Raw genomic sequence first — 16,858 nt, 5'->3', positions numbered from 1 at the left:
GAAGTGAGGTATGAGTATTTGAATGTCCAATTTTGGCCCATTTTTGCACATTTACAGGGGTCATACTTTTGCCCGCTTCTCCTACACGGTTAACCCGATTGACTTCAAACCTGGGCTGTACCATCTCAACACCTGGGACAACATCATGGTAAAAAACCTAAAGTTTTTGACATACTATATGACGGTGGCGGGGCATCAAATTTACAGTTTCAAAATTCTTACTACTACTACTACTACTCTAGAGCTACGAAAATTTGTAGACACATGTAACAGCCCACGATGTACAAAAAAGTCTCTTGGTGCCATGTGCTAAACCCAACAGGAAGTCCCCCAGGGGCCGGGCATCACATTTTGAGCTAAAAAAAAAACAAAACAAAAAAAAAAACTCTATAACGAAGCATTCCCGGTTGTATGTTTTACCTAGAGCTATGATAATTTGCAGGCATACTTAAGAGCCCACGATGTACAAAAAAGTCTCTTGGAATCATGTGCAAAACCAAACAGGAAGTCCGCCATTTTGATTTACGATGGGATTTGTAGCTATTTTTTGTGGCCTTTTTTAGGGGTACACTTTAACGAACTCCTCCTACAAAATTCATCCGACCGTCTTCCAACTTGGTTTGTTTCATCTTAATATGTTTAAGATGCTAAGTTTTCAAAAGTTTTTTATTTTGTCGCACACTGTTGCCATAGCGATGCATTGTTTGCCAAGTAAAGTGGTGCTTTTTTTTTTGGTCTATACATGTGTGAAAACTCCTGAAACTTTGCACACACATCAGACTTGTAATGAACATGAATTTTTAGAGATTTCTTGTGCAATTTGCCATAAATCGCGCCCTCTACACATTTTTATGATGCATTTCCGATTGTATGATTCAAGCGCTATATAACTAAAAATGACTTGACTTTGATTTTTGAAAACTGGGAGGCATACCTATTAGCCTAAGACCTACAAAAAGTATTCTGTAGCCGTATGCTAAACCCAAATGGAAGTCCGCCATTTTGAATTCATATTGGGAATTGCGCACCATTTTTGGCCTTTTGATAAAACTTTGCACACACAAGGCTTGTCAAAAACATTTTAGATGGTCCTTGTCCTATTTGACAGTACCCCAACATGCCAGTACCCCGACGTGCAAGTACCCCAACGTGGCCCAGGTTGCGAGGGCCCTTTATAGCTGCTCGCAGCTCTAGTTTACTTTTGGAATGTTACACAATAAAATGTCAGTTTATAAAATGAAACAATTGACAATGTCACATGACTGACGTTGCTTGACAGAAAGTATTATCTAAAGTAATTTATTATTACCTGACCAATATATTGATAATGGTTATCGTGAGCCTTGTATCTCATATCCTATCGTATTGTGGGGTACCCAGGGGTTCCCGCAGCTATTAAAAAGTCAGCATTTTACATAAATAATCATCTTTACCAACGTAGTTGTAACAACTATGGCCTATGGCCCAGTCCACCTTCTATTTTTTTTTTTGGTTTGCTTCTTCTAAAGCAAACTCTCTGCAGTTGCATAAATATTCCACAGCCCAGACAGGATCTAAGCTTGGTTAGCTCTGCAGGTGGTCACTCAACCACCAACAAAGCTTTTTTGAAGCCTCTGACCAGGTGACAAAGGAATTTATGCGTCTGCCGAAGGAGTGTATTCAAGCCCGACATCCCGGAGCCCGAGAAAACGGCTCCAATGATTTGGAATACACAAACGACTGATCAAAGGAATGTTCATGACCTCTTATCAATCACAAAGGATATTCTGGCGTCGCGCCCCTCCAGGGGGCACTCCTGGAACGTCTAGATGGAGCAACAGCACCGTCAAGTGGTGAAACTTGGAACTATCCTTAGCGACAATTCATACAAGCAACCGCATTTTACACATTTATACCATGATAATTCTTGACAGATAACTGAACTACGAATGATTCATGTTATGTCTTTGTGTGTATGAACGTCCTATTTCATTTGTACTCCATAAGGAATGAAAGGTAATCAATATCTTTCAGTTCAGTCAGATTAGACAAGAAGAAATTACCTCACAAGTTAGTTTATGATGCATTAATTACGATGTGTGTTAAACGGGTTGTGTGGGAAAACTGATTTGCCAGACTGACCAAATTTAATGCCAAATTATTAATCCCTTTAATAATTTGTTTTTTTTTAAAGTCTGTGTGAGCGAACAGAAGGGTGAGCCACCACCTACTGAAGCCCCGCCCATAGACTTTAAAAAGACGAAGGGACCCCCTCGCTCTCTTTCTTCCAACATCTTTCTTCCAACATCCCTCTTCCAACCTCTCTTCCCGATCGCTCTATGACATCCTCAGGCCAACTACCTGCAAGTTTCCCAGCCTGCTCCAATTCTTTGTTCCAAGAAACTTGCCAAACACGTGGCCCCCTCTTGTCCCTGGCAGCAACCGTTGCCACGAGAGCAGACACTCGCTGCACGCCACGCCAAAGCAGGTGCAAACTGCAACGCTGACCCCAAAGACACTTTTACTCCCTTTTTTTTCTTGGTTTCCCTTTTTTTCCTTCACCATCGGTGATTGCCCGCCAGCAGCGAGCTCCGCGGCCCCGGGGTACACTTGCAACGTACCGCCGGACTCAAGGTTGTGCACCTAAGCCGCCCCACACCTCACCTGCTATTCGGTGGCGCCCCGCCGCGGTGCCAACGGCTGGCCTTCCCCGTACGCCGGCACGTAGCGGACCGAGCTCCAACACCTGGAGTCGGACAGCTGTCCGGCAGAACCAACCTCGCCGCCGAGTCGCCAACCAATCAAGGGACGAGCCGCGCAACTACATCAGCCCCCGAGCGGTTCCCTTGCTCACCTGTGGAATAGCCCCTTTTTGATTTTCTTGCCTTTTTGAACGAACATTGACTATTTTTCCCCCTTTTCCAAAAACCGCCCGTTTCAGCTCGTTCGACGCAAACTATTCTCGTAAGTCCACGTTCCCCAACTCGGCATCTCTGTGTGCAACTTACGTTTGAAACATATCACAGATCTGGCAGGTCAAATTTCTCTTTTCCTGTTTCCTTATTCATTCGCATTCCTTCCTTATTTTCATTAGCTTTATTTTATTTCTTTTCTTCTGACGGTAGAATAGTTAGGCAGTGTTTTGATTCTGTAGTGTAGCAATCGTGAATAAATGTATGTTTTATTAACTTTATTCCGCCGAAGTCATCTGTGTTTCCGAGTGGATTATTATTCTTTTGTTAGTACAACGAACCACTGAATATCGAGTGTGGCGACTTTAGATTATAAATGACTGATGAAGAAAGGATTTTGGTCGTTGTTTGCTCCTGTTAACCCAAAGCAAAGCCAACGTGGTGCCCCTAGAGGTTATCGAGGTAAATATAATTTACCTTCTGTAACGTCCAGATTATTAATTCGTCCAAAAGACGACCCAATTATCGCTACATAGTCTTAGTATTATATTGATAATCGTGGTATCATGAGATAATCGTAATTGTGAGCCTTGTATGTATGGTATGGTGAGGTTTCCACCCCTAATGCCTCCATTTACACATGACACGTAGGTACCAGTTGCATATTATTCCAATTTGCAATTTTGCTCTTAATTGCCAAAGCGTTGAGTTGTGTCAACAAACTTTCATCCGCTCACAGTTGACACACTTTGTGTGTCAGTCAGGCGGGCGTGTGGCTCCATGCGAGCCATCGGCCGCGTGTCAAGCGGGGGAATGATGTGTCGAGAACACGCTGCCAGTCGGTCGCCCGCCTCAACCAAGAGAGAGACGAAAGCGTGCACGTGAGTCTCTTATTTTGGCAAATGGCACCAGAGAACGAGGGGTTAAAACACACTGTGACCTCACCTTGACTTCATGAGGGGGTTGCCATCCACCTAACACTCCACTACCATTCTCACAGCTCCATCCTTTTAATGCATTAACGCAATTCCCAGTTTGTCTTTTTTTTTTTTTTCTTTTGTCTTCATAGCTCATGCCACAAAAAGGAAATAAGCACTTTTCGCAACAGCTCTTGCAGCATTAACAGCCCCGTTTTCCCGCCGGGAGTGCACAGCCATCTTTTTTTTTTTTTTTTTGCTCTTAATGACAGCAGTTTTTACCCCATCAAAGCACAAAGAGTGTGTATGTATATTCCTAAGTGGCGGCGTGCTAAAAGAGTGGATGCAAAGTGAACGCGTTCAGGGCTTAATGCAGCAAAAGTGAAGAGAAAATCGACGTGCTTTTCACTCGATAGCGGTTGGTATTGACGCAAGTGAGAGAAAGACAAGTATAGATTAGGGGTGGGAACATCTGGGTACCTGATGATATGATACCTTATGCCATACAAGGCTCACGATAACGATGATCTCACGGTATGACGATACTGCAATTACCGATATATTGGTCAGGTCATAAATCCATGTTAATCTACGATAAAACTACCCAAGAAATAAACTGTTTTTTCAATGTAAAAATGTTTCTTTTTGTACTGTCACTGAAACACAATATTCAAATTGGTGTCTTCAGTACTTCAGTTAAATTTTTTTAACAAATACAAATATATTCTTAGCAGAGACCACTTTCTGTCAACACATTTGTGACTTTCTTAAACACTGTTGTTATGTAACATGTCACATAGTCAATTGTTTCATTTTATAAAGTGTGACAAAAAAAAATTCGTGCAAAAGTAAAAAAATAAATAAAATATGAAATCCAATGACAATATTAATATTCCTCAGAAATGGTGTGCTTCAAAAAGTCGAAACATCAAATATGTTTTAAGATGTTAAAAATGAAGATATATTCCACATTTTTCATAGAAACGTATGCAAAAGTGAATCATTTGATGGACAGATAAATAAAAGTCTTCCACAAATATTAAACTGATGAGTCTTCTTCGCCTTTAGACTTGCATCCATTTCTCCGCCACTCTTCTGAGGTGCTCCCCCTAGTGGCCCGCCAAGTAATTGCTCAATAAGTCATGAACAATGGAGCGGTTCTAGTGGCTGTATATGAGCTACAAATATCATGATACTTGCGTAGACGTATCGTTAATCTATCGGGAGACAAAGTATCACGATTGATTGTGATGTCGATGTATCGTCACACTCCTACAAGTAGTATAGATGCGCATGGGACGCTGCATGTTCTCTCCGATGGAACGGTCAACTGAGATGGAGTCAAATCACTCCCTTGATTACTTTTGAATGATTTGTGGTGGCCAAGACAAATGAGCATGTTATGAATAAGCAGAATGAGGCGAGAAGGCGTCGTATTGTTTATTCTGCATCCTCGGACCGCTGTCAAATTTTCTCACTGGCATATTGTTGTAGTTGTTGAGTATTTTTTAAAATGACTCCTCCTCCTCCTCCTCACATTTGCTCAATTGTACACAATGGACGCCTCGCCAGTCCGCCAACGCCAAATTGATATTGACTTGGGTCAGCTCCAAGTGGGAAATAAATGAATGTATTGATGCAGATGTTGGAAATATGGATGGCGTGTTGTTGTCGTCCTCACCAATTAGTGTTAATTTTGTCAACAAAAACTAAACAAAAAACATTTTGGCAACACACATTTGTCAGACGATTAAAAGTAGACTAGACTAAAACTCTCATTAATAAACAATAATTGGGAAATCAGTATGCATTTTTGTCGACTAATGAAGACAAGACGAAAATGGTCCTCCACCTATAGTTCATGAACAAAAACAAGACAAAAATCTGATTTTGTATTTTGGATTCACTGTGAAATGTGAACAAAAAATGTAAATTATAGTTATAACTTAACATTTAATGCAATGGCTATAACGGTCCAGTAATAATATGAATGCGACTGCTAGCTAATGCTGGCTAACTTACTAGCTTGTTGCTTGGAGTCACTGTAATTTTGTGTTAAGTTGTTTTTCATCAAAAAGATGAGAGAAAATTTGATGTGAAATCATTTTATATCCGAAAAGGTTCAATATAATCTGCTGACAATATATATATATATATATATATATATATATATATATATATATATATATATATATATATATATATATATATATATATATATATATATATATGTGTGTGTGTGTGTATATATATATGTATATATGTGTGTGTGTGTGTGTGTGTGTGTGTGTATATATATATATATATATATATATATATTATATATATATATATATATATATATATATATATATATATATATATATATATATATATATATATTAGTGCTATCAAACGATTAAAATTTTTAATCTGATTAATCACACTTTTAAATTTTGATTAATCACGATTAATGAGCTAAATTACTCTCATATTTGCGTAATATAAAATAAATACAAAATACCCTAATATTTTGACATTAACGCATTTTATTATCTGAATGTCATTTGAAAACATTGATTAAATGCATGTACGCAATTGCATGCATGCGTGTATTGCTCAAAACGTAACAGCATCATAACAATTGGGTGCAATTCAGCAATTAATTAAACGCAAATTAATTTTGTTTTATCTAAAAACCTGTCGGGGTGTTTTTGAAAGCAAAATTTACCACCGAGCACTCCAACTGGAGTCACCCCACTCATCTTGGAACAACAGGCATAGGAAATGCCGTGCATTGACCTAATCACTGACCTGTGCAGCCTTCAATGTAACCATCCGCGGTTACGTTCAAGGCTCAAGTGCGGTCCAAAAAAATAGTGCGATTAATCTGCATATATATATATATATATATATATATATATATATATATATATATATATATATATATATATATATTCGATTCGATACCGATTAATCCCGATACGAATTTATAACTCGATTGTTGAGATTTTTTTTCATTCAAATTTAGAAAATACTAATCAGTAAGCTTGTAGAGTGTAAGATTTATATGAAAATGTATTATTTATTTATCTGAAATTTCAGTCTTATAGAGGTTGTAATCTGTTTCATGTTTGAACAGCATTAAAATAAAATATTAAGGCTTAATGTTCCGTTCATATAACATTCTTCCATGCTCAAGGTGTGAATCCTAACCCGAAGTCAGACGTTTTGTTGAATATTTTTCCATTAAAAATGGAAGTTTAAAAATCGATTCACACACACAAAAAAAAACAACAACAAAAAAAAGGCAATGATGATAAGACGTTGAATCGGTAAGACTACCGAATGAACAATTCTGAAAAAATAAAAAAATAAAAAATAAAAAAATAAATCGATTTTTTTTTATTGAATCGATTCGAGACTCGTGCGATGTAGTATCGCGATATATCGCCGAATCGATTTTTTTAACACCCCTAATATATATATATATATATATATATATATATATATATATATATATATGTGTGTGTGTGTGTATATGTGCGCTTCATACTCGGCTGCGAACCGCTCCAGTGAGAGTTGGAGGCCCCGGCTTGATGAAGCCAACAGCACCGCATCATCTGCAAAGAGCAGAGATGCAATGCTGAGGCCACCAAACCGGAACCCCTCAACGCCTCGGCTGCGCCTAGAAATTCTGTCCATAAAAGTTATGAACAGAATCGGTGACAAAGGGCAACCTTGGCGGAGTCCAACCCTCACCGGAAACTAATCCGACTTACTGCCGGCAATGCGGACCAAACTCTGGCAACGGTCGTACAGGGACCGAATAGCCCGTATCAGGGGGCTCGGTACCCTGTACTCTCGAAGCACCCCCCACAGGACTCCCCGAGGGACACGGTCGAACGCCTTCTCCAAATCCACAAAACACGTGGACTGGTTGAGCGAACTCCCACACACCTTCAAGGATCCTGCTGAGGGTGTAGAGCTGGTCCACTGTTCCACGGCCAGGACGAAAACCACACTGCTCCTCCTGAATCCGAGATTCGACCTCCCGATGGACCCCCCTCTCCAGCACCCCTGAATAGACCTTACCAGGGAGGCTGAGGAGTGTGATCCCTCTCTAGTTGGAACACACCCTCCGGTCCCCCTTCTTAAAAAGGGGGACCACCACCCCGGTCTGCCAATTCAGGGGCACCGTCCCCGATGTCCACGCGATGTTGTAGAGGCGTGTCAACCACGACAGCCCCACAACATCTAGAGTCTTTAGGAACTCCGGGCGGATCTCATCCACCCCCGGGGCCCTGCCACCGAGGAGCTTTCCAACCACCTCAGTGACTTCGACCCCAGAGATAGGAGAGCCCACCTCAGAGTCCCCAGACTCTGCTTCCTCAAAGGAAAACGTGTCGGTGGAATTGAGGAGGTCTTCGAAGCATTCCCCCCACCGCTTCACGACGTCCCGAGTCGAGGTCAGCAGCACACCATCGACACTATACACAGTGTTAATGGTGCACTGCTTTCCTCTCCTGAGACGCCGGATGGTGGACCAGAATTTCTTTGAAGCCGTCCGGAAGTCGTTTTCCATGGCCTCACCGAACTCCTCCCATGTCCGAGTTTTTGCCTCAGCAACCGCTGAAGCCATGTTCCGCTTGGCCATCCGGTACCTGTCAGCTGCCTCCGGAGCCCCACAGGCCAAAAAGGCCCAATAGGACTCCTCCTTCAGCTTGACGACATCCCTTTCGAGGATTGCCGCCGCGACAGGCACCGACCACCTTACGGCCACAGCTCCGATCGGCCGCCTCAACAATGGAGGCGCGGAACATGGCCCATTCGGACTCAATGTCCCCCGCCTCCCCCGAGACAAGGGAGAAGCTCTGCCGGAGGTAGGCATTGAAACTCTATCTGACAGGGGATTCCACCAGACGTTCCCAGCCAACCTTCACAATACGTTTGGGTCTGCCAGGTCATCTTCCCCCACCATCGGAGCCAACACACCACCAGGTGATGATCAGTTGACAGCTCCGCCCCTGTCTTCTCTCTTCTCTTGATTTACAGTTGACTAAAAATGGGCTAAATAAAAACGAGATGAGGTTGACAAACGAATAATGATTAAAAACGAACAAGCGTGACTGAAACTGGACTAAAAGTGAGACGACATTTGAAAATGGCAGACAAAATGAATGCTGTGAACAACACCAAGCCTGCCGGCTGCATGCACTCGCTTGTCCACAGCGGGTCTTGATGTGTACACTGCTCGGTTCTCTGCCCCGCTATGGATAATTTTGTCTCCCGGCGGGGAGGCTGCTCTGTTTGTGCTGCCTGCCTGACATTATGAGCCGTGGGTGTAAAATGAAAGGACAACAAAAATTATTGTTGTAATGTGTCATGAGTCATTTGTTGCTGCTGTTGTGGCCGCAGAGCACGGTGGTGGTGGAAAAGTCCATCCAGGATCTAATGAACCTGATGCAGGACCTGAGCGCGTACTCCAACCAGTTCCTGGAGATGGTCTGCGACAAGCTGAAAGAGTACAAGGACATCTGCAACATGGCCTACAGGTAACGGCCTTATAAGTGGTTTTCCCGTCTGCCGTGGGAGGAGTAACGCCGCCTGCGTCCTCAAGGGGAATCGTTCAGTGTGAGGAAAAGGTGACCATCAGCGCTTCCTGGTCCAAAGACGAGGACATCAGTCGCCTGCTCCAGTCGCTCCCCAACTGGGCCAACATGGCCCAGCCCAGGCAGATGCGACAGAAACGAGAGGATGAGGAGGACTTCACCCGGTACGTACGTGAGCATGCACACGCTTCTTTGCTTCTGGCAACTTGCTGATGTTCTGTTACGTTGCCGGATGTTACCTGACTTGGTGTTACATGACTTGAAGTTCTGTTACTTGAAGTTCCGTTGGCGTTAAGATGACTTGACGTTGTTACATGACGTGGTGTTGTGTGATGTGACGTGACGTGACGTGGCGTGGCGTGGCGTGGCGTGGCGTGGCGTGGCGTGGCGTGGCGTGGCGTGGCGTGACGTGACGTGACGTGACTTTGCGTTATGTGACATTATGTTGCGTGTAGTTTTGTTGTGCTGCAGGGTATGACAGAAAACAAGAAGATGAAAATGACTTTGTAGTACATAGCGCCCTAATAATTTGCCTGCACAAACTAACAAAATAACTAAAACTAAAGTTGCAAAAAAAAAAAAAAAAGTTGACTTAAATAAGTACGGAAGCCTATTGCATTCACTTGAAAATAAAAATCCTGTTTTTCTGACTAGTTTTTGGGGAGAGCTTTGTTTTTTTGAGTATCTCTTTTTTTTTTTTTTTTTTTCATTGGATGGGAGGGTTGTATGGGGGGGTTTGGTCACTTTTTTTTTAACAAGGAAAAAGAAACAGCACAGAATTCCCCTGTATAGTTGATACAGTAGTCTGCTCGTGAGGTGGGAGTCACAAGATGGACGGCTTGCATTGGCGTGTATGGGCTATCGGCTATCCAGTCATATATACAGGTCAGTGGTCTGCAACAAGTCACTTGGAGTTCAGAGGTAAAAAAAATAAAATAAAATAAAAATTAAAAAAATAAAAAAATTAAAAAAAAAGACCTCGAAAAACAAGCAGGTGCTCTGTTTTTTGGAAAATGTTTGTTTTCTTTTTTTTTTAATAATGTTCTCCCCCGTTTTTCTGAATATTTTATATATTACATTCATGTTCATGTATTTTCATACATATACATATATATATATATATATATATATATATATATATATATATATATATATGTATGTATGTATGTATGTATATATGTATGTATATGTATGTATATATTAGGGGTGTGAATTGCCTAGTACCTGACGATTCGATTCGTATCACGATTCACAGGTCACGATTCGATTCGATACCGATTAATCCCGATACGAATGGTCACGATTCGATACCGATTAATCCCGATACGAATTTATAAGTCGATTGTTGCGATTTTTTTCCATTCAAATTTAGAAAATACTATCAGTAAATTTGTACATGTACACTGTAAGATTTGTATGAATATATTTATCTAAAACTTGAGGCTTATAACCGTGAGCCACTGTACACAAACAGTTTGCAATCTGTTTCACATTTGAACAGCATTAAAATAAAAATATTAAGGCTTAATGTGCCGTTCATATAACATTCTTCCATGCTCAAGGTGTGAATCCTAAAAAAAAAAAAAAAAAAAAAAAAAAAATCGATTCTGCCGATTATTGAATCGATTCGAGAATCGCGCGATGTAGTATCGCGATATATCGCCGAATCGATTTTTTTTTAACACCCCTAGTATATATGTAAGATTCATACATTCACATATATACATGAACAGAAGTGACGTCATCTAGCAGCAGCCAATAGAAAAGCACCTTCAGATGACATCGCTCCCATGCTGTTCTTTAAATATTGCGCACAAGGAATACACAAGTTTTTCAAAATAAAACTAATACTGGAACTAACTAAAACTAAAATGTAAAACGAAGCAGTCATTCGCTCGCCGCCATTTTCACAGAAGCAATCCCATTCGCTCCTGGCTGTTTTCCTGGATTTGGACTGATTTTGCAAGGCCCACACAATATTGAGTACTATTGCTATCAAAACATGGAACCTACCAAAAGAAAGATTCAAGTCTTTCATCAGGAAAAAAAAAGTACCGGTATATTTCTGTCTCCATATTGCAGTAATTAGCGTTAGAATATAGTTTAGAAGTTTCATCATTATTCATAAATCTGTTTAGAACTATGGGGAAATCAGCTTGTTTGCAACATGGCCCTGGTTGATCTCCTTTGCTCTGCTGCCACCTGCTGGCTGTTTGTGTAATAACTACCATTTCTGCAACCGTTCTTTGCAGTTGAGAGGCTACATCAAAGCCTTCCGTATGCTCTAGCCAAAAAAAACAAAACAAACAAAAAAAAACTTGTGTCTTTGGGACACTGAAAACATTTTAAAAAACTTAAATGTTTTTGGGAGCAAATGAGTTAAATAACTCAAACTAATAAAAACTAACCGAAGCACGCAGAAAGCTAATTACGACTAACTCAATTAAAACTCAAAAGGACCCTGGAGAGCCCTGCACACAGACGAGCCAAACGGATTTCAGTGTTGCGTTGCTTGTCGCAGGGCGGCGTTCGCCAAGGAGTCGGAGGTGCTAACGGGCAACCTGGGCGACAAGCTGATCCCCGACAACGAGATCCTGCGTGACGTGAGCGACCTCAAGTCCCTGGCCAACCTCCACGAGAGCATGGAGTGGCTGGCCGCCCGCCTCAAGATCTTCTTCGCTAGCCTGCCCGCGGGATCCGGTCAGTAAACACAGCTGCTTCTTTTTTCCCCGCATTTCATTCTGTCTTTCTCTTCCCCTCGTTATTAGAGAACCACTAAGTCAATAACTGGCGCCCAGACGAGAGATGCTGATATTTTTCTTGCAAAAAAAAAAAAAAAGTCACACTCGTGAAATCTGCGCAGCACAGACTTGAGCTTTGTCAGTTGGAGTCACCTGCAGCAGTGAAAAGAGCAGCGGGCAGACGGTCCGCGCTGCCTGTTGCTCACTGATAGCCATGACTTCACTCAGTTTTTTTTTTGGTTTTTTGTTTTTTTTCTTGTTTTATGCTAGCACGCTCACGACTGCCGCCAGCTCCTGTTGAAGTCGGCTCCATTTTTTTTCTTGGTTGAACTCAGCATGCAATGATGGCGAGAAGTGACAGAAAAGCAAGTTTTTACAAGAAAAAAAAATACATTGCGAAGTCTGAGGCGCAGAGCTAAACCATTTCATAATCAAATACACAAGTCAGATTTGACAAAAAATCAAGTAGCCCAACATAGGTTAGCCTGTACGGTATATTGTTGGAGTTATGTCAGTGCTAAACTTCACAGTCTGGGGAAATCGAACTCCATTCACTTTCTTCCAGTCTTGTCTATTAAAGGCACAGTCTGCCGGTTTCACTCAGGAAAATGCACTTTTTAAATACAGGATTTAAACAAACAAACTACTTCTCAATTTACAGATCTGGGCTTTTCTTCATATGTAGGGGTGATTTTGTCCTAAACCCCCACACTCCCAGCCTGTATTTTGCCATTTTGTGTTTGTTTTGTAAACAGCGGGACGTTTCTGTGGAAAGACAGTGTTTACACCCCTCCAGCCAATCGCAGAGCCGGGGGTGGCATGTCGCAAACGGGGCCGGGCGAACGTGTCGGCTGTGTGACGTCACTCCCGCGGCAATTTGAAAGCACGCACGGATTTATTTTTTTTTCTTCACTCACACATTCACACACGTAAGCTTCTGTGAGTGAGTGAGTGAGTGAGTGAGTGAGTGAGTGAGTGAGAAAAATAATAATAATCTGTGCGTGCTTTCAAATTGCCGCGGGAGTGACGTCACGCAGCCGACACGTTCGCCCAGCCCCGTTTGCAACACGCACCACCCTGTTCTGCGATCTGTTATGTTTCCACAGAAACGTCCCACTGTTTACAAAACAAACACAAAATGACAAAATACAGGCTGGGGGATGGGGGTTTAGGACAAAATCACCACCAAAGATTAACATAAACCCAGATGTGTAGACTGAGAGAAAGTTAAAGTGTGTACATCCTGTATTTAAAAAGTGCATTTTCCTGAGTGATACTGGCAAACTGGGCCTTTAAATATTTTCATTAAATCACTTTGTTTTTTTGTTGTTGTTTTTTTTACTTTAAATTGGCATCAAACTAAATTTACTTGCTGTTTTGATTTGATGCCACAAAACGTGAGGCTCAGAGTTAAACGGCTTCATGATCAAATACGCAAGCTAGCTATTGCCTAACAAGCTCGCTCCTGCCCACTCAGAAAAACGTGTCAATGTGTGTAGTCATGTAGCACTAACCTTGCCTGCCTCTGGTACCTCACTCCATTCACTTGACATCAGTCTGTGTGACACAGCATTGCAAAGCGTCTTTCTTTTCTGCTTCAAATTGGAAGCAAACTTTGCTCACATTCGGTTTTGATTTTTATGTAGCAAATCCTTAGGCTCAGAGCTCAGGCTCTTCACATTCAAATACGCAAGCAATTATTTGTGAAATAAGGTAGCTCTATTCAACTTAAAGGCTGTTGAGAAAAATGAGCATTTCAGTGTTGCTTTCATGCGATGCTAACTTTGCCAGCCGAAGGGAACTTGACTCCAATTCTACTTTTAGACTGGGAGGTAGTTGAGTTTCAATTCATTTTGCTCTGTGCTGTTTGGAACCAGAGTTTTATATATATATATATTAGGGCTGTCAAAGTTAAAGCGTTAATAGATTAATTAATCACAGAAAATTGTCGCATTAATCACGTATTAACGCATATTAATCGCACTATTTTTTTTTGACCGCATTTGAGGCTTGAACGTAACCGCGGATGGTTACATTGAAGGCTGCGCAGGTCAGTGATTAGGTCAATGCACGCCATTTCCCACAGCTGTTGTTCCAAAATGAGCGGCGTGACTCCAGTTGGAGTGCTCGGTGGTAAATTTCGCTTTAAACAAGACCCCAACGGGACTTTAGGTAAAACAAAAGTAATTTGCATTTAATTAATTAATAATTGCTGAATTGCAGCCAGTTGATACGTTGCTGTTACCAAGTTTTCATCAGTATTTAGCACGTTCTTTGCAATATAATTGCTGAATTGCACCCAATTGATATGATGCTGTTATGTTTTGAGCAATACACACATGCATGCAATTGCATATATGCATTTAATCAATGTTTGCAAATGACATTCAGATAATAAAATGCATTAATGTCAAAATATTACGGTATTTTGTATTTTATATTACGCAAGTAATTTAGCTGATTAATCGTGATTAATCAAAATTAAAAAGTGCGATTAATCAGATTAAAACTTCTAATCGTTTGACAGCACTAATATATATACATACATATATATATATATATATATATATATATATATATATTAGAGCTGTCAAATGATTACATTTTTTAATCAGATTAATCACATCTTAAAATTTTGATTAATCACGATTAATCACTTTATTAAGAAGGCTTTTTTATCAACATTTTTTGCCCGCCAAATTTAAAATTCACCTCTTATGTGTTAATTTTTTCGGCACTTAATTTCAAGAGGATGTCTCATCATCGTCTTTTTCTAATCAGTTAATTACTTGCATAATTTAAAGTGAAAAAAAAAATGACCTGAAAAAAATTCTTAATGTCACACGCAAACATTTATTAAATGCTTCACTTTAATACATGTTATATTTATTGTTCAAACACAACCTGTTCTACCTTTATCGTAGCCATCCGCTGTCAAGCTAAAGGATCATTTGCAGTCAAAATTAATAGTGCGATTAATCTGCGTTAATACATGATTAATGCGATAATTTTTTGTGATTAATTAATTAGTTACACTTTAACTTTGATGGCACTAATATATATATATATAGCCCAATACATGATCTTCCAGGCGATACGTATCCCGATATTTTACTTTAATTTACTTGCATTTTATAATAACAGTCATATGTATACCTAAAGGATATGTTTATTATGCTGGATGACAAAAATGTTTTTATTAGCTCTTCTGGTTTACCACCAAGCGGCATGCCTGGTCTAAATGTGCACTGCAGAGCAAGGAGCAGTTTTCACAGACACACCTATTTATTAATAGGCATGAGCCGATATGAGCAAAAATATCAAAGTATTAAAATTACAGCTCTAAAATGTGCTTATTTGAAATATTTGGGGAAATAAAAACAGCATTTTTTTCATGTAACACATTCTATTTTGTTTTTGTAGGAAAATTTGTACCTTTAAGACACGTGCCATGTTAAGTTTATAAGTAAATAAATGTTGATATTCTTCCTCTGTTTTCATTTTTCTGAGCAAGACACAGTGTCCAATCACTGGTGAGCTATTTTTGCATTAATTGAAGGCAATTAACTTCAAAGACGCTGCTGGTTTTTATTTTTTTGGTACAATGCAAGCTGCAAAGGCAACGTTCACTGCCTATTTAAAGTTAGCGAGCAATATCGATTATGATTCCTGCGTATCGATACATGTATTGTAATGAGGCCCACAACGATATATTGCCGTATCAATTTTTTGAGCACACCCCTAACGCACATGCATGCGCACAAGCTGTCATTATCCGTCCTCCGTCGGCATGTGCGCCAAAATGCCGACAGCTAATCGCAACTCTTGAAAGCTATTGCAGTTGGTCGTCTTTCACATTTGAATTCCTGAAAAATGTTCTTCACACTTTGACGTCCTTATCCTTGAGAAGGATTCAATAAAAGGCAAACTAATTGTCATTACTTTGTGTGTGCATGTGGAAGCGAAGGCCACTCACTTACTTATCATGCCGGGACAGGCCGAGCATTGTTCATTATTTAGTGTTTGCCGAGCTGATGAAGGAGCAAGTGGGTGTGCGTGTGTGTGTGAGGGTACAAGGCTAGCGCGGAGGAGAAAGGGACCCCATGCACCTTATCTCGTCCCTCACGTCCATGCCTCTCCAAATTGGATTTTATATTACACAAGCAGTCAGGTATGAACAACTCATTTTCCTCTCCTTTTTTTTTTTTCTTTGACACTTTTTTCCCCATCTTCATTCCTTCCATGCCATCCTCAACTTGAAAATATTTCTTGTTAGGTTTGAGTTGAACATGCTGATAAATGTTAAATGGCATCATCAACAGAAACAAAACAAAAAAATCATTCGCCAACACACACAAAAAAGTCAATTATATCTTAACATTAATCCAACAGTTATAATATTCCAACAATAACATTGCGGCTGCTAACTAATGCTGGCTAACTTGCTAGCTTGTAGCATGGAGCCATAGTCGCCACTTGTTGATATTCTGTAATTGTGTGTCAAGTTGTTTTTCATCAAAAAAAAAAAAAGAGAAAATTTGATGTGAAATAATTTTAGATCCGAAAAGGTTCAGTAAATCTGCTGATAAAAAAATATGCAGGGTAAATGATTGTCCTGACTAAAACTGGACTAAAATGTTGACAGTTTTTGTTGACTAAAACTAGACGAATACAATGATGTTTTCCTGGACTAAAATAAAGACTAAAATTGTAGATTT

General features: G+C 40.3%; 1 protein-coding gene across 1 annotated transcript in view; it reads left to right on the top strand.

Annotated features, from left to right (window-relative positions):
* exoc4 (exocyst complex component 4) overlaps positions 1-16,858 on the top strand; it is a 378,154-nt gene that overhangs the window by 337,807 nt on the left and 23,489 nt on the right. Inside the window, exons 14-16 of the mRNA XM_077500828.1 lie at positions 9,206-9,342; positions 9,408-9,563; positions 11,921-12,099. Of these exons, the coding sequence (XP_077356954.1) occupies positions 9,206-9,342; positions 9,408-9,563; positions 11,921-12,099 (472 nt within the window). The remainder of the gene's footprint in view (positions 1-9,205; positions 9,343-9,407; positions 9,564-11,920; positions 12,100-16,858) is intronic.

This window comes from Festucalex cinctus, chromosome 16 (genome assembly GCF_051991245.1).
Source record: "Festucalex cinctus isolate MCC-2025b chromosome 16, RoL_Fcin_1.0, whole genome shotgun sequence".
In the NCBI taxonomy this organism is placed as follows: domain Eukaryota; kingdom Metazoa; phylum Chordata; class Actinopteri; order Syngnathiformes; family Syngnathidae; genus Festucalex; species Festucalex cinctus.
The sequence above is the reverse complement of the archived record's forward strand: the minus strand, read 5'-3'. Positions and strand labels throughout refer to the sequence as shown.